The following is a 25,755-nucleotide window of genomic DNA, read 5'->3' as shown; positions in this document are numbered from 1 at the left end:
GACTTTGGACAATATCATGACCTCACCCCTTGAACTGAACTAGAAACTCAAATTTGACATCGGACGATCTCAACCAACCAATCACGACTGACCTGAATTATTAAATTATATCTTCTTGATTTCATTTCATTATAAAAGAAGTAATAGAATAGGGAGTGTTATTGTGGTTGTCTATCTGATGGTGCTGAAACTGACGCTGTTACTGACGCTGACGAAGCTGACGTTGGAGTTGCTGCCCGATTATCTGATGACTGCGAACTTTTCCTAAAATCCACGGGCAATGATAGATGCTTGCACGTCTCTGGTCCTTTGCCGATCTGTGGGACTGTAGCGTGCTGAGCAAAGAACTTTTAGCTTTGGCTTGCTTTCGGACGGTTCATGACAAAATTATGCAGAGCCAATGAATTTGAGGACTTCAAATAGCCAGAATAGGTCAATATGGTGTTCTGCGATTTACTAAACTTTTGATATAAAACTTTATGAACTTTGACGAGACAAATACAAATTTAAATCATTATGAAATACTAGATAAACAATTATTGATTAACGAGAATTAATGAGTCATGAGTTTCATTTAAGAAATAGATTCTGAAGTCTTAAAATGTGTTTTAGCTGGTTCTAAATCACCATCAACCAATCCAACTAATTTGGTCCATTGACCGAAGTGGGAGGAGTGCCTTGATGTTTTTGGGATTAAGGATCTGTAGGCGAAAGGTGTTAATATATATTTTGTAAATTACTTTCCTTCCCTATAGGTTATAAGGTGTTCCCCTCACATGTCCGGCGCTTGAATCACTCATCCCTCCTGTGTGTGCAGACCGGTGTGGAAGAAACGTGTGAGTGTTGGTGTTATGGGCCCCACCAATGACTGCATGTGTGAATGAGTTAGTGTGAAGTGGGGTCTGTGACGCAGGGAGGATACCGGTACGGGTTGTTTTCCTGCTGCTAGGGTTTTTGCGCTGGATCACTTGATAAACTGAAGTTTCATTCTCTACACTTATACTGGTTTTTCTTTTATGTACATTAAATAGAACATTTTATTTTCACCCAATAAGCGAGCTCATAACTTTTATTATTGTTTGTCTGAATGAACAGTGTTACCAATATTAGCCTTCTCTAATGGCCTATAATACGGATGGCGGTCCTAATAACATATGAATCCCATTCTTGGCAGAGCTACATCTGCTAGATACAGTCCTAAAAGAATGCATAATTCCATTTACTATTGCCCACAGTAGGTGCCCCCATTATTGCATGTGCAAGGCTTTTAAGATCGGTACACAAACACAGCACATAAATGTGACATTCTAGAATATTTTTGGTTGGCTTGAAATCAATAATTACTAGTGGAAAGAGTGTTTAAAGATTTAGAAACACTTAACTCATGTCAATCAAAGAATGGTATTTTATAACTAAAAGCTGTGTAATCTTATGGACACGTCATTAGTTAAATTATAGTAAATGTCGAACTGATGGTTCCAGTCATAACGTGGTGAGTTTAGACATCCTGGGCTTTCAAAACATGCAAATAGTACAGAACCTAAAAAGTTTGCCTCACTACAGTGACTTCCAGAAGCTAAAGTTTGTTTTTTGAATTTCATGGCTACCATCAAAAGTATTAAAATTATATGGCCACATAGAATGTGCACCCCTGTGCCAATGTTAAACAAGCATTGGCATAGCCAATAGGTCTCGCCTTTGGGACCTTATAAGTATTTAGTTATGCAGCACAATATCCTTACTGCAACAACATTAACTGTTGCATGGCTAAACACTTATAAGGTCCCAAAGGCGAGACCTATTGGCTATGCCAATGCTTGTATTCTGTTTGTCTGTCGGCAGTTCTCAAGATATGGGGATATTTACGTTTCTCCGGCTGTCTGATTGTAATTCCCCAATCGGTTAAATCTTTAATATTTAGTATCTTTAGAGGTATTGCAAGGGAGCTGTGTAATGTGTGCTGTTAAAAGACAGTTATAAAAAATATTTGCACTACGTACAATATGGGTATTACTCAAATCTAAATGAGGCACTTTTTAAAATCTTAAAACTTTTTGCACTTTTTTAGCATCCTATTTTATACTATGTGTAATGCAAGTTTAAAATAATGACTTACATAGTCATAGTGCTTTCTGTCACAGCCTGCGACTTAGTAGAACTAAACATACATAAGTGACTATTCTCCACTGCACCCACGAGGATTCAATTCTGTGGCTTTCTGATTCAGCGCTTTAACTAATAGAGGTTTCATAATGAACGATAGTGGATTTCCCACCTTACTTTAATTTTAAGCTGTGCCTTATAAGTTATTTTATATGTAGTTCGCTAAAGGTAAAACCGAAATGTTACGGAACACTTTGTTTTTTAAGCCGCGCATACGATCACGCACACTCACCGCGCCCCCATTGTTTGCAGTATCACAGTGCCTAGGCCCTATACTTTAATTAATGCACTTCGACCACTGTGAGCAAGCGAAGTACCGCTAGCAGTTTCGATTTCCTTCCGTCCACTGCAAGGATGCTCAGCTCCTCTCTGTCAGCAGTAAAGCATCTCAATTCGTTCCTTCCGGACTACCAGGGGGCGGCCTGGACATGCGCACTGGGTGAACAGCCTCTTTCACGTGATCCGCAGCTTCCTGCTGTGTATCCAAAGCTGCGCCCATGGACGAAGACGGGCTGCCGCTAGTGGGGTCAGGGATAGACTTATCCAAGGTGAGGGCGAATGGGGAGAAGAAGGGGCGATCGGAGGGGTAAGGAGAGCGGAAGCTGATCAGACCAGTTTTTGTTTTAAACGACGGGTAATGTCTATGCCTATGGACGATACATGTATGCATGATGGTTATGTGGTGCTCCTTGCTGCCTAATTATTGCTTCTGCTTCATGCTAGTGGGATGTATCTATGTGTGGCATGTGATGGCGTGTGATTTTAGGCATCTCTCTAATATGTGTGTGTTTCCTCGGAGATTTTTTGTGTGTGTGGTAAAATGCGGCAGGTTTCAAACATATTAACTAAGCAGTTTTAGGACCTGATCATGGCATTCCGTCCATGCCCGAAGAAGCCCTCTCTATCCGTAGCAACCCACCGGGGAAATTCAAAAGTATTCCAGTGGTCAGTTCTGCCTGTGTGAAGTCTATTTCTGTATGTGTGAAAACTATTTCTGTCTGCATGATGCCTGTTTCTGCCCATGTGATGCCCATGCGATGATGCCTGTTTCTGCACGTCATGCCTGTTTGGGTCGTCATACCTATTTATGCTCCTGTGATGCCTGTGTCTGCCCATGTGATGCACGTTTCTGCTCATCAGATGCATGGCAATTGAAACGAGAAAAAGAGGTGTTATTTATTTATTCATGAATTTAAATTTATTTAATGCAGTTTTATATAGCTCAACTACCCAAAGGTGTCAGAGCGCTTTACATAAGAACCAGGTAACTTACAAAAGGTTCACAAGATAGACTAAACACGTTAAAAATGTACATATATAGTTACAAAGGTACACAAGATAGACTGAACATGCTAATAAGTTACATATATGCAGTTACAACGCTAACAAGTTGCATATTTATATTGTAAAAAATAGAAAGGTGTCAGCGTTAGGTTAAAACAGGAGTAAAATACATATTTACAAAGTTGACCTCATGTGAGTGCTAGATAGCCGTAAAGGTCAAGAAATGGGTTGAATTATTCCAGGAAGTGCTTTTGGAGGTGGAGAGTTTTAAAACCTGTTTTGAAAGTCCGGAAAGAGGTGGTGGTTCGAAGGGATGGAGGAAGTGAGTTCCACATTCTGGCCGCATTATCAGAGAAAGATTAAGCCATAAATCTTTCCTTTTTGAAGGTAGGAGGTTCGAGCAGTAAGTTTTCCGCATTGCGTGAAGATCTAGCACTGTCTGAGATTTTGAGTTTATTATCCAGATAGCGTGGGGTGGAGGTTTGCAAGGCTTTGCGGGTGATACAGACAGTTTTGTAAATTGACCTTGCTTCAATAGGAAGCCAGCGAAGAGACAACAGTATGGGTGGGATGTGATCATTTCGCATTATTCATGTCGAAATGTATCACTCACTCAGAACTCAACGTTTTATTTTTTTAATTTAACAACTACTTAGTGTTCTGAGTTTATCCGGGCAAAACGTTGCTCTTGTGATGTGGACTCAAATGAAAGTAAAATCTTACCAGCAGCTGCCTTTGTTTATTCCAGGTTAGCCTGGATGCTATATATATTATTTTAAACAATTTTTATTAGAATACGACTTATAATTAAAACATTAACAAAAGTACATTTCCATGAGACAGTCTTTGTTCAGCATATGATAGTGATTACATAGGATGCTAACATTCCAGATGCACAATAGAAGCTTATCATTTAAGAGACATATGTTATTAGACATCATCGTCTGAGGTACGATTTATTTACAGGGGGGGGTTGCAGATACTTCCCCTGAACATGTTCCATTTACCCCATATTCGCTCCCATTTTTCAGGGCATCCCCTGTTGACATACGTGGCCAGGTCCATATCTTTACACCAATCCTGTCAGGATACGCTCCACGGGATCCAGCGGCAGTAGAACAAAGGTCCACCTTCTGATATCACCAACACCCCGATGAGGCAAACAGGGTGTTCGAGGGATCAGGCGAGGGAAAGGGTAGGGAAGGGAACAGCAGGGGAGTTAGAACCTGTAACAGAAAAGGTATAAAGGCATGAGATTTATGCATAAAAGGCTACCCTCATTTCTTCTCGCTATCGGTCGTGTGCTATACCTGGGAATGGGAACTGGCGTCAGCTTTTCACAGCCTTGAATAACATTCCGCTCTGGAAGGAAATATCACAAAGATTAACGTCGTTACACTCCCCCTTTCCAGGCACTCTGCACCAGCTCATATGCTATCACACGTACCCCCAGACACTTTTGCCTCGGCCTCCACTAGGGCAATTCCACTCTTGATTGCCTCCAGTAATGTCTAGCAAAATGTCACGTCTCTCTCTCCCCCTTGAGTTGTACGATAAAACGCGGTTCCTACACCGCTGTTCTCCGTAAGGTTCCCCAATTGTTTATTTATACTATGAACAGGCTGAATCACCTGAAAAGGTCGCAGTTGTGGTCACCGCCTTAACTCCCCCTACATACGGGAGTGAATTGCAAAGTTCCGCTGAGTGCGCACACGGTAGCGTGCGGTTAATTACACCGCTGCGTTCCGCTGCGTATGTTTGCAAACAAAACAAAGGAAAACAAAAGAACTCCGAGAATGAAGGTCCCCGCGTCACCTCGTTCTCTCCAAAGAACAGACGACCACCTTTCTTCAAGTTCCCCAAGAGTCAATCCCAACAAGGATCTGAAAACCACGTGAGTGGTGGACACACTCTCTTGCGGTAACTCACGGTTCAACGAGTCTCTGAGCCGGCCCTCCGACGTCTCCACCGGAACTCCTGGCGGCCAGATGAGAGCGCCTCTGAAAACTGCTCTTCCTTCCGAACAGTCCGGGACAGAAAGGACGATAGAATTACGCGCGCCGGTTCCCGCCAACGGCACCCTTTTATGCCCACTTCGGCCTGGGCATCCTGGGAAATGTAGTTTGTACCCTTAAAATCCCGCTAGGTAGGCGCCGCTGTGCCCGAGTCCTGACAGTAGGTCCCCCTCCTAGCTCCTTTCAGGGCCAGGCTTCTCCGGAAACTGCCTATGGAGAGCCTTTACCGCTGCCGGAGCATGGACGTGGTGACAGGGCTCCCAGGAGTCGTCCTCAGCTGTGTAGCCTTTCCAGGACACCAAATACCATAGTGCTCCTCGTCTCCTCTTGGAGTCTTTGATGCCTTTTACTTCATATTCCAAGCCCCCTTCGCGTAATACAGTTGGTGGTGCTCTCCTGCGTGCACCTGCCGCAGGTTTTAGGAGCTGACAGTGACACACCGGGTGGATACGTAAGGAACCGGACAGCTTCAGTTTGTAGGCCACAGGATTAACTTGCTTTACTATGGTATACGGGCCGATGAATCGTGGGTGGAATATACTTCTCAACTTGAACCTGATGTTCCTGGTGGATAGCCATACCCTATCCCCCACCTGATATTGTGGCCCTTCGCTCCGATGTCTGTCTTCCCATTTCTTGTAGGTTGGTTTGGCCCGCCCTAGATGGGCCGCTATCTTGCGTTGTAACGCATGCAGATTTTTCACCTGAGTCGCCACCGCTGGCTGGCTAGCCACTTCTTCGGGGATCTTGATTGGTAGGATGCGGGCATCATATCCAAGGGTAGCATGGAAGGGGAGTCGCCTATAGAGCTGTGTTTGGAATTATTATAGGCCAGCTCCGCCATCCATAATAGGTCTACCCAAGAGTCTTGTGCCTCCTGTGCGTAACATCTGAGATATTTCTTTAGTGTTTGATTTAGGCGTTCCGTCTGATCGTCAGTCTGTGGATGGAAGCTCGTGGACACCGCGGATTCAATGTGCAAGGCCTTGCACCACATTCTCCAAAACTGGGCAACAAACTGGGGTCCCCTGTCAGATACGATCACTTCGGGTATTCCATGAGCTCGGATGATGTTGCTTAGTAGCAGCTGTGCGGTTTGCCCTGCTGTTGGTAGATTTCCACAGGGAACGAAATGCCCCATCCTTGTGAGCCCATCTACTACGACCATGATGGCGGAATGCCCCTTCTCTGGGGGTAGTCCTGTGACGAAGTCGAGACTGATGTGTTGCCACGGTCTCTTGGGGGTTGGGAAGGGATTGGAGCTTCCCTCTCTTCTTGGTGTGTTCCGTTTTAGCTCGGGCACAGCTCTCACAGCTGGCCACCCAGGCGGTTACGTCTTTTTACCAGAATTTCCACCAGAAGTGGCGTTGATTCAACTGCAAGGTTTTTTGGATTCCGGGATGGCCTGCCAATAGGGAGTCGTGACACCATGAAAACGCCTGCTTACGGAGTTTCTTCGTTGGGAGGTATAGCTTGTTCCTCCAAAAGGGCAACCCATCATGTACAGTACGTCCTTCCTCCTTCTGTGCCCATTCTTGCCAAACCTCTTCGGTGGCATGTTTTCGCACACTGTCTAGGAAGTTGTTTGTTTTAACCGAGCAAAACACTTTAGACGGAGCTATAATGGAATCCGGGGTCTTCGGGTGTGCCGAGTTTACCATCGAGTCCTGTCGTGACAAGGAATCCGCCTTGCGGTTTTCTACTCCTGGTCTGAACGTGATAACAAAATCATAGCCTGCAAAAAACAGCATCCATCTCATTTGACGCTGTGAGAGATGTCGGGCTGTCTTCATATATTGCAGGTTCCTGTGGTCGGCATATGATGTGGTGGGATGACTAGCTCCCCACAGATAGTGTCTCCACTCCTGAAATGCCTTCTTTATTGCCAGCAGCTCTTTCTCTGCTATAGTATAATTTCTTTCTGCCGGGTTCAGTTTCTTCGACAGATAGGCTACTGGGTGCATTTGTCCAGTGTGTGGATTTCTTTGTAACAGGACTGCCCCTATGGCTTCCTCCGAAGCATTGGCTTCCACGATAAACGGATATTCTGGTATGGGGTGCGCCAGCACTGGGGCGGTGGTAAAAGCCTTTTTTAGAGAGCTGAAAGCATCCTCTGCTTCTTTGGACCAGTGAAACGAAACACCCTTTTTTAGAAGACGGGTGATGGGGGCGGCGAGTTTGGAGAACTGAAGGATGAATCTCCTATAATAGTTAGCAAAGCCCAGGAAGCATTGCACCTCCCGGACCCTCTTGGGAGAGGGCCATTCCTGTACTGTCTGGACCTTTCTCTCTGCCATGTGTAGACCTTCTGGACACAATATCACCCCCAGAAATTCCACAGTATTCACCCCGAATTCACACTTGCTTAACTTACAGAAAAGCCCATGCTCTCGCAACCTAGACAACACCGTACTCACATGCTGCACATGATACTCCACTTTCTTAGAATAGATGAGGATGTCGTCTATATATACGACTACAAACAAATCCATAAAGTCCTTAAGCACGTCGTTTAATAAATACTGGAATGCCGCCGGGGCGTTACAGAGGCCAAACGGCATAACAGTATATTCAAACAACCCGTACCGGGTCTTAAACGCCGTCTTCCATTCATCCCCCTCCCTGACGCGTACTAAATGATACGCTCCTCTTAGGTCTAATCGTGTATAAACAGAAGCCTCTCGTACCTGATCAAGTAAATCTGGGATGAGGGGCAACGGGTATCTGTTCCTTACTGTGTTTTTATTCAACTGTCGGTAGTCCACACAGGCTCTTAAATCGCCATTGGCTTTGGCTATAAAAAATAGTGGAGAAGCCGCGGGGGATCTGGAGGGTCTAATAAAACCTAGTTGTAAGTAGTGATCCAGATACTCCCTCAAATACTTGGTCTCTGGCACAGACAACGCATACACTCTGCACGCCGGGATCGTTGCTCCCGCCACTAGATCAATGCGACAGTTGTATTCTCTGTGTGGCGGCAGTTGTTCGGCGTTTCTCTCACTGAATACATTGTTAAACCGGGCATATTCTGGTGGTAATTGGATTTCTTTCTCGGCCGCTGTGGCGACTATATGGGGACGCGTCGACTCCATAGCTGCGGAGAGATCGCGAGGCGCCATATGGTTTAGACAGTCCTCGGACTGAAACCGAATGGTTCTCGTTCTCCAGTCGATGGAGGGATTATGATATCGCAGCCATGGCATACCCAAAATAATCTCATATTGCGGAGCCTCGATTATGTTCAATGTCAATTCGTCTAAGTGTCTTTCCTTTTGGACCCGGAAGGCCAAACAGACAAGTTCGGTTCGCTCGGTAATCAAGCCTGAATTCAATGGCTTACCGTCCACTGCCAGAACCTCCTCGGGCCTCTCTTTCTCCACCCTTCGTAGATTAAGGGTCTGTACCAGACCCACATGAATAAAGTTCCCAGTGGCCCCAGAGTCTATCATCACCTTTACAGGGTGGCTCATTTGCTTGTTTTCTAGATGCATGTGCAGAACCAGGTGTGACTCGAGTTCCTGCAAACTTGTAGTTGCCAAGGAGGGGATCTTCCAACCTTTCCCCGCACCCCCACTTCCCTGTGGGTCCTCCGCCGGTCCTAAGGGGAGTACCATGGACGCAGCCGCATTTTTGTTCCGGAGCCAAGCCCCTGCACTTTTGGGTTTGGAAGGGCACTCTCTCACATAATATCCCCCTTCACCGCAGTACATGCACAACCCCTGCACCCTTCGATTTTCTCTTTCTTCCCTTGTCAAAGGAGGTCGAACGGCCCCTATCTCCATGGGTTCCGATCCCGATACCTGAGCGTCTACCGGTCTCCGAGGGGTTCTCTCCAAGCGCCGGTCCCTCTGTCCCACCGCCTTCTGTGTTCCCCTCTCTCGGCCATCCGACCATCCAACCTTAAGGTCAGATTGATCATCTCCGTACACGTAGTAGGTTGGGGATCTATCTGGGCCAACACATCCTTTAGCTCGTCCCTTAATCCCTGATAGAATAACGACATTCTCTTCTCTTCTGGCCACGATGTCTCAGCCACAAGCCTATTAAAGGTGGTGAGATACGAGACTAACTCTGTCTTCCCTTGTTTGAGAGTCAGAAGCTCCCTATCCGCACTAAAAGTGGTGGCCCTGCGATCGAAAACTCTTTCAAATTCCACCCGAAACGCCGCCCAATCAGAAAGGATCGCATCATTGTTCCTTACCAGTGGGACGGCCCAGTTGGCCGCATCCCCTATTAAATAGGATATGGCAAAGGCTACTCGGGAATGGTGAGTGGGAAACGAGGCCGGCGTACAAGAGAAGTGTAGCATAATCTGTGTCAGAAATACCTGTACCTTCGATGGGTCTCCAGCGTATTTCTCCGGACTAGCCAAAGGGATAGGAGGAGGCACCGTGACCTGAATCTGTGACGCTACATTAGAGGCGTCAAAGGGGTTGCGTGACAACCTCTCTACTTTATCCCTCAAAGCCGCAGTCTCCGCCTTAGAGGCGGCCAATTCTTGTTGTACCGCCACCAAGGCCTGAAGGACATCGTCCATTGAAGCCATTTTCCACTACCCCTGGATCGGGCAGAGCTAAATACGTGGGCGCGTAATTCTGTCAGGATACGCTCCACGGGATCCAGCGGCAGTAGAACAAAGGTCCACCTCCGGATATCACCAACACCCCGATGAGGCAAACAGGGTGTTCGAGGGATCAGGCGAAGGAAAGGGTAGGGAAGGGAACAGCAGGGGAGTTAGAACCTGTAACAGAAAAGGTACAAAGGCATGAGATTTATGCATAAAAGGCTACCCTCATTTCTTCTCCCTATCGGTCGTGTGCTATACCTGGGAATGGGAACTGGCATCAGCTTTTCACAGCCTTGAATAAAGTTCCGCTCTGGAAGGAAATATCACAAAGATTAACGTCGTTACACTCCCTCTTTCCAGGCACTCTGCACCAGCTCATACGCTATCACACGTACCCCCAGACACTTTTGCCTCCGCCTCCACTGGGGCAATTCCACTCTTGATTGCCTCCAGTAATGTCTAGCAAAATGTCACGTCTCTCTCTCCCCCTTGAGTTGTACGGTAGAACGCGGTTCCTTCACCGCTGTTCTCCGTAAGGTTCCCCAATTGTTTATTTATACTATGAACAGGCTGAATCACCTGAAAAGGTCGCGGTTGTGGTCACCGCCTTAACTCCCCCTACATACGGGAGTGAATTGGCAAAGTTCCGCTGAGTGCGCACACGGTAGCGTGCGGTTAATTACACCGCTGCGTTCCGCTGCGTATGTTTGCAAACAAAACAAAGGAAAACAAAAGAACTCCGGGAATGAAGGTCCCCGCGTCATCTCGTTCTCTCCAAAGAACAGACGACCGCCTTTCTTCAAGTTCCCCAAGAGTCCATCCCAACAAGGATCTGAAAAGCACGTGAGTGGTGGACACACTCTCTTGCGGTAACTCACGGTTCAACGAGTCTCTGAGCCGGCCCTCCGACGTCTTCACCGGAACTCCTGGCGGCCAGATGAGAGCGCCTCTGAAAACTGCTCTTCCTTCCGAACAGTCCGGGACGGAAAGGACGATAGAATTACACGCGCCGGTTCCCGCCAACGGCGCGCTTTTATGCCCACTTCCGCCTGGGCATCCTGGGAAATTTAGTTTGTACCCTTAAAATCACGCTAGGTAGGCGCCGCTGTGCCCGAGTCCTGACAAATCTTGGAGGCGCAGCGCTGCATCTGCCCCCCAATACCTAGCTATGTTTCGTTTCGCTATTAACATACCCAGGGTTACCCATGCTTGGGAGGTGTGATTTAGGTCCATAGGCTCCCAAATGTTTGAGACAGCATTTAGGCACAGGGGGTACCGGGCTTTCGCTAACCTGTGTGATTGTGTCCATCACTTCTGTCCAGTATGATTTAATCACTGGGCATTCCCATTGTGTGTGGTAAAAGGTGCCTATGTCATCACATTGATGCTGTAGTGGAGGCAGCGTTTTAGATGCATACATTGCTATGTTAGCATAAGCGCCTTAGATATTAGAAACGCCATCTTGCCACTTTTGGCTGCTTTTGCACACAACACTGCAGATACATGTTATTATTTGAAAACTGCTTGCTTGCCTTTTCTTCACATGAGAACTGTCTGTTGTTCACATCCCTAGACGTGCACTGCGACCTTGGTCTGAACATTGTGTGCAGAAACAGTCTGAGCCACCAAACAATGTATGTTTTTGAGTTCAGGTTGATCGGCCCATGCTCTCGCCATAACACGCACACAGCTGCAAATATCTGAAAGTCAAGAGCCTTTAATATTGCAGTTTGCATGCATTAGACACACATTCTGGAGAAGAACTTTTCCAGGTGCAGAGCAAAGCTGATCCTGTGATGTAATTCACCTAAGCTGATCTTTACGGTATGGGGTTCCCCATTCAAACCTAGAGACCTTCTATTAGTATAATAATACTAGCTCACTAGCGAAGTGAGGGTGGTTGTATTCCACTATCAGTTATAATATGATTTCTCCCTTCATTTTCTATGGTATTGTAACAATTATGATGGTTTTAATTTTAATCATTTGTCTGCTTATGTTAGCCAAAGTACTGTATCTTAGGACACGTAGTTTATAAAATAAACATTTTAAACTTTACTGTGTCTCTGATTACTCTTGTTGTGGACTGATATGAGAATAATAACGAACAGGCATTTCTGATTCCCACCATTACTGAGAGTACTCTTAAGTCGCTTGTTCTGGGTTGTCTATACATTGGGAGCTCCGAGAGGATACGGAGGACGAATGGGACACTGATGCTAGTTGGATTGGGGTTCTGGGTTCTGAGGTGAGTTTTTGGTACACCGCAATTCACTGAGGTCCTGGTTTCCTGTGCATAGTTCTGTGCATGAGCAGAATCCCTGCAACATGGCGCACCTAACGTTTGGTCTTCTGATTTGAAACGCCTTAGTAGTGCTTATATTAGTCCAGGACACCCTCACTCTTGTTTCCGGATAGCGGAAGTGACGGTTTTAACCTACCTGTTTGTACGATAGGTTCCCTCAAACTTGTTAATTAAAAAGGTTTTTATATTTCTGAACCCTTGTGCTACTGTAATATACATTGTTGTTCTTCTCTGTATCCTTATGGCTGTCGATATTGCAGCGCATAGCCGGACACCTCTGCAACGTCATTTGACGCAGTTTGGGGTGCCGGACGATGGGATGGCTGTTATTTTTGTGATGAGTGCCGATCCATCATATCCCTACGAGTTGTTTTACTCTTGGGTGACTATGCCGGCGGTGAATGCAGATGATGATACGTTTCACTCCTATACTCCCACGCGGCTTCCAGCAAACTATACGCCATATAGACCCAAGAAATTCCTATTTCAGCTTGCCAGCATTGCATTTGGTTTAATGGCTCCCTTCCCCATGCGGTTACACCGGTTTGAATGGGCTCTTTGTCAATTCAAGGGGGCCACTTGGCCAGTGCTGGCCGGATTTACACCTCATCCTCGTTATTTGAATGTTGCGGTGGATGAGTTACGTGTCCTCCATACAGCCCTGATTACTGTATATAGGGCTTTAGTGCAATACGTTTTGCGCAACGTGCAGGTGGGGGCACCTGCTGTTGCGGGACAGCCAGCTGGCCAGACCGGGGTTGTTATTAGTCCCGTCATGGTTAATTCGGTAATGGGCAAGCGCCCCCAGGATAAGGACGATTTGCCTTATTGGCTTGCTGAGAAATTTGACCAGCTGGAAGCAGTATTTCCGCACTCTACTCCTGTGGAGAAACACAGGATCCTCACCATTAGTTTGCATAAGGACTTAGTCCCAGAAGTGTCAGATTGTGACAACTGGGGTATGGCTTTTGCACTGGTCTACTCGAAGTGCTTCGGCACCCCATCTATGGCTGTGCTTCCCTCCGTCATCAAACGTGTTCAAGATCAACACGGTCCGGAGGCGGCGGTCGAGTTGGGAATGCGGCTTGTCGGTGTGTTCGATGTAATTGCCACTCTCGTCCTTGGTAATCTCAAGGGAGATGCGGTACACTTTCAAGTGGCTAATGGCTTAGCCCGCGTCGACGAACTCGATAAGCCCCGAGAATTGCCTAAAATTATCGCGGAAGCTTATAGAACTATTGGCCGCAGTAGTTTAGGGATTAAGCCTAAGACAATGCAAGCAGAATTGATCGCTAGACTTTCCAATCTTGGCTAATGTTACTCTGGTAAAATATGTCCTGTGGAGCACTTTTAATTGTATAAAAGTAACTTGGAGGATACTGCTACCACTCTTGAGGATTCCAGTGCCTCCTGCCAGTCGGTATCGTCCAATTTGCCGCCATCGGTTCACCATTTTTCACACAGTAATTGCGTAGGATCTACCTGATTATTAATGATTTTTTGGTATGTGAGTGATACTGCCTTTTTGTCAATATATTCTGTGAGGAGTCTGTCCTCCAGTGGGGAGGACTCTGGAAGGACCGTGTCTGATGGGATGGCCGTTTCTAGGGTGTGCCTAATCTGCAAGGAGCGAAACAGCTCGGTGGGTGCTATCTCGTATTGAGTTTGTAATTGGGCGGAGGTGAGGATTTTCCCAGAGGTCGCCCAGTCGCGAGATCCCTATTGCGTCCCATTGTCTAAACCCCTTACTCTGCCCCAGGCTGCCTAGTGTGCCCATTTCCCATAGTGGGGTATGTTGCGTTAGTTTGTCGTTCCAACCCAGGTGTCGTGTTACGGTATGCCACGTGTGGACGGTGTGTGCTGTGGGCCCTACAAGCTCTGATTTTCGCTACTCCTAAAGTATGCCTGTCTAGTCGATATGCAGGGTCAGTTTAGGGCGAATGAATCCATTGATTGATTACTGTTAGTTGAGAAGCCCAGTAGTATGTTTGGACATGTGGGAGTGCATTACCGCCTTCATTCCAGCTCCTAACCAGCTTTACTGCTGCTGTTCTACCTGGCTTGCCATCCCAAAGAAGGTTTGTCACTTCCGAGTCTATTGCTTTGAAGTATGAGGGGGGAACACTGAAAGGGGTATTGTGGAGGGCATAAAGAAATCTGGGGTGTGGAGGTCATAAAGAAATCTGGGGAGCGCCATCATTTTAAAAAGTGCTGCTCTGCCCCGTAGAGTGAGGGGCAGTGCTTGCCAGTGTTCGGCATCTCGCCGTAATCTCTGCAGCGGTTCCTGAAGGTTTTTGGCTATAAAATCATCTGGGTCAGACGGGACATGAATACCTAGAAATTTGAAACCATCCGTGACTATCCGTACCTCACAACCCCTCGGTAGTACTGTAGGGGGCCCGTGCAGAGTGTAAAGCACAGACTTTCCCCAGTTGATGATGTATTCTGACACCCCCCATATACTTCGCAGATTTTTAGGAGTCTGTACAGGGAGGGTCGCGTGACGCCATATATATAAGAATGTCATCCGCATATAGGGATATGCTTTCCTCCCATCCCTCCGTTCATCGAAGCCCACGGATGATTAGGTCTTTCCTTACCCAAGCTGCCAGAGGCTCTAGTACCAAGGCAAAAAGGAGTGGGGACAGGGAGCAGCCCTGTCTTGTTCCACGTCCCAGGGGGAATTCCTCTGAGATATGTCCGTTGGCCACCACATGAGCTAATGGGTTAGTGTATAGCAGTCGGACCCAGGAACAGAATTTGTGTCCAAACCCTAGATGTTGGAGTACTGCAAAAAGGAATGGCCATTCAACCGAGCTGAAGGCCGTTCTTGCGTCAAGGGATAGTATGGCGGCCTCTTCTTTTATAGTATGTCTGCGGCTCAGCACACTATGTAGGCGTCTAAGATTTAATGTTGTGTTTCTCCCTGGCATGAATCCGGATTGGTCCGGATGGATCAGTTTCGAGAGGTGTGGAGTAAGTCTGTTGGCCAGCATTTCGGCCAATATTTTGGCCTCTGCGTTGATCAAGGAGATGGGACGGTAGGAGGTGCTTTCAGTGGGCGGTTTACCTGGTTTATGAATGGCTACGATAGTGGCTATGCGTTGGTCTTTGGGGAGTTCTCCCTTTCCCAGGCTGGCTTCATACATTTTTATTAGGTGGGGGGCTAAGTTCATCGAGGCTCGCTTGTAAAGTTCGATAGGTATGTCGTTGGGACCAGGGGCTTTTCCTGACTGTATTTTTGCCATGCGAGTGATAGTTCGTCCGTGGTTAGATCTGCTTCTAGTAATTGGGCATCTTCCTGTGTGAATGTGGGTAGGTGTATATCTTGTAGGAATGCCGTTGCATCTTGTATGTCAGTATTGGTCGTGGGTGTATAAATGTGTTCGTAGTGCGTTGCTGCCTGGATGCTTTTTTAACTAAGCCAAAAGCTGGAGTACTTTACCTTTAGAAAATGTTACTATGTATGCCATTGTCTGAATCAGCAGGGATAGTACTATCCTAAGCCATTTACTTTAAAATTTGCCAGACGGTTGCCACTAGGTCATTAAGGGCAGCTGTTCATTAAGGATGGCTACGAGGTAATCCACCGTTGCGACCCATATTTAGTACAGTTCATTGTGCTGTGCTGTGCTGGCCACAAAAGTGCTGTCTGTCTGTTTAGTGAAACTGCTTGGGACCCTGTACATCCCCACCCTCGGTCCAGTCAGAAGCTGGTACAGGACTGGGGACAGGACCACGTATTGTCCTTCCAACTGCCCTGTTCTGGCTTCTGACAGTAGACTTTACTGCTCAGGAGAGACACAACCATGTAGAACATAGAAGTGCTACTGGTGCTGCTGTGTTTGTTGGATATGGTGCTGTGTAGGTTGAAGGCTCTTGGGGTTTCTTGGATTAACTCAATTCTTGATGAGCAGCACTGGAAACTCATCCGGTAATTCACAGTTGTGCTTACAGTAAGTAATTGTAGTTAGTGGCAATCCCAGTCATGATACATTCACTTGATGGTACTAATCTTTGGCATAATTTTGGGCATTTGTAGCATCTTGTGGGTGGTATCTCTAGCAGTGACGCGCATCTCGGCATGTGATGACCACTCCTGGCACCTGGTTGACACCCCTTGGCCTATAGGTGGATTTATGTTTTCCAGTTCGATTGTCAAGTTGTTATAAATCACTTCATATATTCATTTACTTGTTTTGTGAGAACTCCACATATGCAACAGATGTTAACATTGAGGGCCACGGATATCAACTTATTTGCACATCACTGCAAAAAGTGGTCAGCTAAGGAAGCTTGGATTACATAACAGTTATACGATGGCTTTTACAGTTGCAGGTTGTAATACAAAGCAGTAACTTGCCACGTGGATGTGCAGTAAATATGAGGTCATAATAAAAAGGTCACAACTTATTGCAGTATGACATTTCTTACTTGCCTCACCATTGTAGGTTCCAGCCATTCAACAGAAGAGAACGGTGGCATTTTTAAACCAGTTCGTGGTTCATACGGTCCAGTTCCTAAACCGTTTTTCTGCAGTTTGTGAAGAGGTATGTAGGAGAATTTGCAACTGTTAAAATTTACAAGCTGTGTCGAAAATATAAAATCTGTTTGCTAATGTAACCAAGCCAATGGCTTGGTATAGGTTAATGGGAATGGAGGGAGGAGCTGGAACTTCTCGTGTTAGGAATGATCGCTTTCCTGCTCATTCAGTATCTCCAAACAGTCCATGCTCTTCGTTCATATTATGCTCTAACTCGCCCCACATAGCGCTCAGCAGGAGGATGGTTTGAGGAAGAAGAGGAGCAGGGATGCAACATGCATAGGAATGGAGCTGCACCTACATGTGCTATGTGGAAATGGGAATTTCAATGGTGCTTTACATGCTTGGTTGAGAGGAAAGTACATGCCATTGGACCTTTGTTTGCCCGGGCATGTAAAAACTGTTCTTAGTCACATCAGTAGAAGAGGGATAATAAAACTTAATGGTGTAGGGAAAATACACCGGGTTTAAAAAACTGCCCTCACACACAGCAAGCTGTGTCATGCTTCATCATAGGGCTGCTGACACACCTCCGTGCAGACCAACGCTGGAGGTGGAGCAATAGGGAGGGGGAAGACAATAAAACATAAAGTGTAGGATCACAAGTGAGAAAAATGTGCAGAAAAAATGATTGGTGACTGTTTACTTCAACTGTCACCAATGTGAGTCTCCCGTTCCTGGACCTCACCATTTTTCCAGCAGAAGGTGGCTTACATACAAGAATGTTCCATAAACCAACGGATAAGAACAGTCTGCTTTCATTCAAAAGTTTTCATCCCAAGTCCCTTAGGGAGAATCTCCCAGTTGCACAGTTCTTGCGCCTTCGGCGTCATTGCTCAAGCTTAGCAGACTATAGGTTGGAAGGTGACTCCCTACAGAAGAGATTTCTACAAAGGAACTATCCTCCGCATATTGTCAAAAGGGCGCGTAAAAGAGCAAGCAATTGCCACCGGGACACACTCCTCGAGCCGAATGACAAACCATCTACGGAAAGAACAGTCTGTGTCACTACATTTAATACAGCTTCGAGCAGCATCCCAAAAATCATTTTACATAATTGGAAGATCCTTAAATTCGAATGGACTCGGACTCGAGAAACCCCTGTTCTCATTCAAGAGGAGCAAAAACATTAAAGATATGCTGGTTCATACCGGACCGAGAAATCCCAGATTGAGACAGGAGGGCATAGAAGAAGAAAGGTTGACCTCGTCCCTTCCTCCAGTCACTGGTCACACGAGATGTGGGATGTGCGATGTGTGCCACCTTACAGCCAACACTAAATCAGTGGAGGTTGGATTGACCCATCTGTGGGAGCAACGGAGGAACACGAATTGTAATTCCTCCTATGTAATCTACATGTTGAGATGCCCGTGTGACCTCATGTACCTGGGGATGACCACCAGACGGGTTAAAACAAGAATTATGGAGCATAGGTCCACATTCAGATACCAACGGACTGTGAGCAGACTGACAAATCATTTTAAAGAGAAGAGTCACTCGGCCGAGGATTTCTTCTGGACTGTCATTGACAAACCTAACATTAACATGAGTATGGGTAACCCAGAAAAAGCCCTGTTTATACGAGAGCAAAAGTGGATTTATAGGGTTTGCAGCCACTCCAGGGGGCTAAATGATGACATCCCATGGAACAGCTTTCAAAATTCTTGAACCATCGTGGTTTTTACTCCCGTAGAACAGTAGGAGCACTATTAGGGCGCCCCTTTTTAGACCAGCTCCTCTGACAGTTGGAAAGAACTTGTTCTGCTTAGGGGGATATCTAATTTTATCTTGCTCTCACCGTCTGAGGTTGGGGTAAAAGAAAGGTTTGATGCACCTGTCCTTTTGTATTCACATGAACACTCAAACTAACACCTATCACTGAAATCCGTTTTTAATGAACAGTGTTTTCCCAGAAAGGAGTAAATTGCTCACACACCATGAAACATTTATATACTCGTGTAGATTTATCACATACGCATTTAAGGCACTCTGAATTATGTCTTAAGAATTATTTTGCTTGTAAGGAGAAAATTCTTCACCCCTCCAATCAATATCTGTATGCTAGGGAGATGCATTATATGTGTATTTTGACTCCTCTCTGTATTTCTTTAATTGTACATCTTTTGTAAAAGCCAGAGATCGTTCCGTTTTTACAACCACTACTGATGAGACCATCATACTGGAGGGATGCGTTAGAACGTCATGAGCGTTCTAGTTGTCCCGTACTTCCGTGGGACGGCGGTTACGCAGTTGATGACGATAGGGTGGGTGGAGTCAGACCCATTCAACAGTAGCCCCGAGGGCACCGTTCAATAGTTCTACGCGGCGCCGGGTAGAGACAAAGTAGTGTCGAGCGACAGCTTACCTTTCAGACAGTAAGTGGAGGCAGAGAGAGGGGACTACCCGAGCGGTATTATGCCCGCAGCTTTTTCAAACCGTTTTTTTGTAACTGCACTAACGGTTGCTTGAAGTGGCACGTATTATCAGCTCGGCTTCAAATTAACTCTGAAAGCTGGGGGATTTGTCCACATTCACTTTGATACGTATTACGGGGGATAGGTAGTCATCCAGATGGTGTCGCTTCCCAACCTCCCCCCCCCCCCCCGCCCCGTTTCTAGGTGCATACAGCTTATTCTTTCTGAAAACAAGGTTTAACCCCTTTCTCCATTTCCTTCATCAAACAGAATGTGATTACAGGGAGCTGTTCTCACTCCCCCGCCAGTTCGAGTTAAGGATTCTAATAAACTCGGTAAGAATTAGTGGACTGGTGATGGTGCATTTGGTGTCCCTGAGCTTGCGATGCCCGTGTAATGTCACTGTTTAAATTTAAATTTATTTTAAGAATCTTCACTCCAGAAGATGTTCACGATCTATGGATACACTCTTTGAGTGTGACTAATTTGAGAGTCATAATGCTATGAGGCGCTACCTTCTTAGTTTTGAGTGGGTGTGCCCTTGCATAGAAGGATGGTGGGAGAAGTATGTGGGGTTGATACACCGCATTTTTATTCATTATTTGTTGTATGAAGGACACATCACTCAGCACCTCACTTGTTCTTTGTTTGTTAACCCTTTTATAGGTTCCTCTTCAGAAACAAGGGGCTCCACTACTTTTCAACCGAGCATTGACTCGGCAGGGTGACTTTCCCACTACTCCTGGATTTGAAGGAGGTAGGGTAAGCACTTAGGGGTCACAATATTGAGAGTCCTGAAGAAAGCCGGGGTATTACATTTTGCCGGCTGAAACATGTCGACGGTTCTGCAGAGTGGAGGGGTTAGCGTCTCATTATAAGCTCCCCAACCCAGCATCCATATTTTCTTCATTTTATATCTGGACAGGGTGCCCAATATTAAAATTGTTAAAGGGACTCCCTGACACCAGTTTTGCATCATTTTTTCTGCACATTTTTCTCACTTGTGATCCTACACTTTATGTTGTATTGTCTTCCCCCTCCCTATTGCTCCACCTCCAGCGTTGGTCTGCGCGGAGGTGTGTCTGCAGCACCATGATGAAGCATGACACAGCTTGCTGTGTGTAAGGGCAGTTTTATAAACCCAGTGTATTTTCCCTACACTCACTTATCACTGTTAAGTTTTATTATCCCTCTTCTACTGTTGTGACTAAGATCTTAAGCGGGAGGTCGAAGAGGGACATTTATCCTCTCCCCCCTCAGTTTTTGTGTGATTTGGATGTAAAAACTGTTAACATGATGGTGTTGTATATACCACGGGTTGGTAAAGAAGGCCATAGAGATTTTAACTGGGATATGTGAGTAAAGTGCAACATGATTTGAATACATGGGCAAAGTGGAAATGAAACTGGCATAGTATTTTCTGCTTTACATATTATGGATAAGTAAGATTGCTGCATTAGCAATGCATGCTTTCTGTTTGGGCGGGCATAGTACTACTGCCATGATAGTGTTTGCTTTATGTAGTGGAGCAAATTCTGAGCAGACTCCTTACACAATGAGCAGCAGTGACTTATTTGTGCATCACTGGTCACCCCTCACAGGCTTGCACGTTGAGCATGTCTGCTATATTTGAAGACCATTCTATTAGCATAACTCTAAAATATAATTTTGTCACCCTGCTATATTGAGCAATAACCTTACCCGTTTTGGATGTATTTTATTTTCTGACAGATACATTTTGAGGGGGCGTAATATTTTGTTTTTGAAAAGAGCTTAGTCTGTGTAATTTCTATTGATTTAGGATTTTCAAAACACATTTCTTTTGAGGTAAAGCGGATCAGATAAGTTCTTCTTCTCCTGTGTACAAGATATATTTACCTACTGTGCCTTTCCAGATTTTTTGTATTGAATGAACAATTTTCTCAAAGGTTCGTATGTATTGTTGCATTTGAGAAACAGTGCCCGTGGGTACTGTGGCATATACTTAATGGAATCGAAGGGCCAAGGAGATTGGTCTACAAATTGCTGAAGTAGAAAACCACCAAGGTTTACGCAGGTGCCTTAGAAACTTTGTGCAAGGACTCATGACAATGACCACCTGCGCTGACTGATCGAGTGGGTGCTGCAGGGAGGGGGGATGGTACATCAACCAAATTTTATCTGATGCCACTTTTACTGTGATCTTTCTTTACCTGCTTGTTTCTATGTTTTTACCGTGAAGATTTTAATTAATTGCACAGTTAATAAAAAAATTCAATATACTTCCCTTTAGAACTACCAGGAAAACTCATGGATTCTCTGAAGTCACTCTATCTTGAAAATATGCCATGCATTTTTCCAAACATTTGTCAGGGCGAGATCCACCTAACCAACCTCACTCTCCTACAGATTAGATTGAGAGTGATGGATATGATAACTCAGTGCAACAAAGAGCTGTTGTATTGGCTTTCTCCACCTACCCAAGACTGCCTGCCTAGTAGCCAAATAACACAAAGGCAATTTAATGACCTTTTACTGAATTAGCTGGAAATTGAATCTTTCTGTCAGGCCCAGTATGGTGTTTGCTAGGAGTCTAGGCAGCTGCAGCTCTGCTAGGGATATCGTGTCAGTTATGTCAAGAGTCTCATTCTAGAAAGCCTAGAGCCTTGGGCAAGCCCAGAGCATGTGAGATAATGTGCATTCAAGGCCATACACTCCCCAGTATGCACTGGACCTACTTTGGTCATATAGTTCCAATTTTGCCTGGGGTGAGATTCCATTAGTGATTTATCTTTGCAGCGCTTTCTTTGAAGGACGTGACTTAAGTGGTGTTTTGTATCCTTCCATACATATTAATACCCACTCTTCATCTGATATTGTATGCTATAGTTCTTTCTCCCTTTTCAGTCCGATTCTAATATAGTTGTATAATTGATATTAGCCATTGTCACCCTTTTTCAATTAATCTATTTTTCAAAGGCAGTTAAATTGCGGGTCACAGCTTTCCAGATTGCAAAATCTATTGCCTAATTTGAAAGTACCAGAAACGTACATTTTCACTGATGCCATACTACCATCTGAGCGTGTCAAACTCCTCGATGCCTGACTCACTCAGTAGGTCTCTTATTCTTTTGCAACCAGCCACTCTTCATGCATCAAAAGCCTTAATATATCGACCTGGTGGGAATAAGGAGTTTTCAAAAATAGTGGTAAAAAGGGGGGGGGGGGGGAGGGGGGGGGTGAACTGGCCAGCTCATTCTTCTGAGCCATTTTATCCCATACTGCTAAGGGTTCTCCTGTATGGGTAGAGGCTCCACACTCTCTAGCGCCTTCCACGTATGTGTGCAAGAGATAGTCTGGTGTACAGAGCACCAGTGTTTGCCTGGTTCTATCGGTTTCATTTAAAAACAAACTGTAGCTTTGTTACTTCATAGTGTTTGTAGACCCCTTGCTATAAAGAATTATGTTGTCTCTCTCTGGCAATTCTGGGTTTCTTCCCTTCCCATGTAAACTCTCCAATGGACTCTTTAAATTTATCAAGTATAGAGGGTGGTATCCGGAGAGGAATGGCTTGCATTGGAAATAAAACCTTGGTAAGGATTATCATTTTTACATCTGCTATGTGACCGATCCAGGATAGGCCTTTTGTGTGCCAAGTTTTGGCGGTCCCGCAACCTCGCTGATGAGGCAGGAGTAGTTTGTTTCAGTTTAATTATTTAAGGACAATGTAATTTTGACCTCCAGTTATTCAATACGATGTATAGCCTCTACAATTGGACAGCGTGAGGCCTTCTAATTTCTTCTATGGGAGTGATCAGTTCGGCACATGTGACTTAGTGAAGTTAATTTTGAAGCCTGAAATCTAGCCAAAATCTCATAGGTGTTTCGTGACAGTTGGTATAGAACTGTCCGGGTTCATCAATATCAGGAGGATGTTTTCTGCATACATAGTGAGTTAATGTGTATCACAACATATTTTTACTCCCTGCAGGTCCTACTCGCGGCATATTTTCTTAGCCAGTAAATCTATTGAGGGCAAAAACTAGGGGGGAGGAGGACATCTGTCTTGTACCTCTGCGAATGCATCTGAGGTTGTCCATGCTTTTGCAAGGGGGTATAGTAACCACAAAGCACCCAAGAGGTGAATGCAGGGCTAAATCTGAAGCTACTTAAGACAAGGGCTTGACATGTCCAATTCACCCTATGAAAACACCTTCTCTAGACCCAAGGAAAGCATCCTTCTGCATTCGGTGAACATTGTCAATGAGGTGGATTTTTTTTGTATTGACTCCACTAGTATAGAATGGTATAAAAATAGTATTATCAGGCTCAATGAATCCTAGTAAAGGGGAGTCCAATCTAGCTGCCAGAATTCATGTGAAGGGGTTTGAATCTGTGTTCAGGATTGATTTAGATCTGTAGGTAAAGCAACTTATGGGGCCCTTACCAATCTTAGGGATCACTAATATTTTAGTTTCTGACGTTAAGTCATTATATCTTGTTTGTGAAAGTTGTTGAATAGTATTGTCAATACTGGGAACACCACATTGGAATAGGTTTTATAGAACAGAGGTGGGAACTCGTCGAGGCCAGGTGCCTTCCCCTTTTGTAGTCTATTTAAACGGGTAATTACCTTCTCTGATCAGATGGGTTCATCTGGATGTTCAGATTAGACTTTTGTTATGAGTTGTACCTGAAAACCTTATACATAGTTTTTAATCTCCGACTCTGGAGAGTCCTCTGCTGCCTACAGATTATCATAATAGTCATTGAAGACATTAGCAATTTCACGGTTTCTTTTCCATATTTTCCCACTATGTCGCCCAATATATACCACTCTGCATCTAGCAGTGACACCTCTATGCTAAATCACTAGGATCCTGTCTGCCATCCTTACCTCCGCCACTGTAGTCATTCAGCACATATTCAGCCTTATTATCTAAGGCCTTAAGCTGTGCACTTGCAGTGGAGAGGTGGTGCCAAAGTTTCCAGGAGTCCATTCTTTCATAGATCTCTCCTAGTCAACTTACTTGAGCTTCCAGTGTTTGCCTCGCAGGTTTTCTGTCCATATCAATGACAGCTACTGCAACAGTAAGATGCCCCTTGATCACTGCTGTGAGAGCCTCCCACAGTGTATTGATGTCTACTTTTTCTATGTCATCAGCTAGATAGGATGCTATTACTTTTGTGAATTTTTCCTTAAATTTAGGAGTGTGTCTTTCGAACATTTATCTATATTGGTGCTTGGGCTGAGAGAGTGAGAGTACCCATCTCAGAAGCGAGTATAACCTTCCGAAGAATTGTGGAGACCAAAACGTGGTCTAACCTAATGTATGTCCTCTGTGTTTATGAGTAGAATATAGCAGTGTTAGGCGGTTCCCCGCTCCAGACATCTATTAGGCCCTTCATGGTATGCCATTGAGTGGTTTCTAGTCTAAATTAGCTACAACCATCCGATCTCAGCAGTGATTTATCCTTGGAGGCACCAACAACCATTACCTCCCTTTCCTTCCTCCAAGAGCCGTTGAGATAGTGATTTGAAGAAATATGTTTTGGCCCGAGTTGAGGAAGTGCACATTTTAAAGGGAGAATGAGTGGGTGTTGGCTATAAAAGTAGGTAGAAGCCACCTTCTTTGAAAATATGTTTTGAAGTGGGATATCTTGTGGATGTAATTTTTTACTATTTGGATGGCTAAACCTTTTTGTTTGTTGGGGATGCAGGAGAAGTAATTTCTGGGTAACACCTAGACCTTGGTCTTGAGGAGTCTAGCTGGGTGTCTCCTGGAGGAGACAGACATCCGCCTCTTTCTCCCTAAGTAGTTGGATTTTTGCTATTGATATGACCGGGGCATTCAAGTTAGAAACATTCAAATGAACTATTTTCATGGAGTGGCTATCGATTTGTGTCTAAAAGTGCCGATATTTTGATACCCTAGTTCAGTGGTTGATAACCTGTGGCCAGGGACAACAGGTTAGTCTGTGATGTTCTTAAAGTCTCACCGCTTCAGAAGGATAGCTAAGGACAGGTCTTAAAAGATATGGATTGTAATTTAGTTAAGATGCATGTTGCCCGCTTATCTCGCCACCTCCATTTTTGTCACTTTCATTTGGTATCAATGAACCCTTTAGATATCTGGTGTGCACTTGAGGCTGTTTAATCGAGCTGCCTCATGGTGCGTTCTGTCTAGTTCAGTAGGCTCAAGTTTGTCTTGGCTAAGGATGTCTCTCGAAGGTCTTTTGGACGTACTATTTATGCTGTCCCCCTTTGTTAACCTCGTTAGTCCCCTTCTATATACTTCTGCTGTTAGTGGGTTTCTAAGTCTTCCAGTTTGCTTTGGAGTGCTATATTTTGGTCTTGCAGTGTGATGAGTGCTTGCTATGTAAACACCTGCTCTTCCTGTCTGAAAACCATTACCCCCAAGCTCCAATATCCTTTATAGGTCGAGCTTGGGCAGTGCATGCGCTCCTCTGCGAGGCATGCTGTG

At 45.2% G+C, this 25,755-nt stretch overlaps 1 protein-coding gene across 1 annotated transcript in view; it reads left to right on the top strand.

The window, feature by feature from the left end:
• The first annotated feature begins 2,465 nt into the window (after positions 1 to 2,465).
• Positions 2,466 to 25,755, top strand: part of WASHC3 (WASH complex subunit 3) — a 126,950-nt gene continuing 103,660 nt past the window's right edge. Inside the window, exons 1-2 of the mRNA XM_085653226.1 lie at positions 2,466 to 2,711; positions 16,786 to 16,884. Of these exons, the coding sequence (XP_085509352.1) occupies positions 2,661 to 2,711; positions 16,786 to 16,884 (150 nt within the window). The 5' untranslated portion in view covers positions 2,466 to 2,660. The remainder of the gene's footprint in view (positions 2,712 to 16,785; positions 16,885 to 25,755) is intronic.

The sequence above is a fragment of the Triturus cristatus genome, chromosome 4_1, assembly GCF_964204655.1.
Source record: "Triturus cristatus chromosome 4_1, aTriCri1.1, whole genome shotgun sequence".
Classification (NCBI taxonomy): Eukaryota; Metazoa; Chordata; class Amphibia; order Caudata; family Salamandridae; genus Triturus; species Triturus cristatus.
Note: the sequence above shows the minus strand (reverse complement) of the source record. Positions and strands in the feature narration are given on the sequence as shown.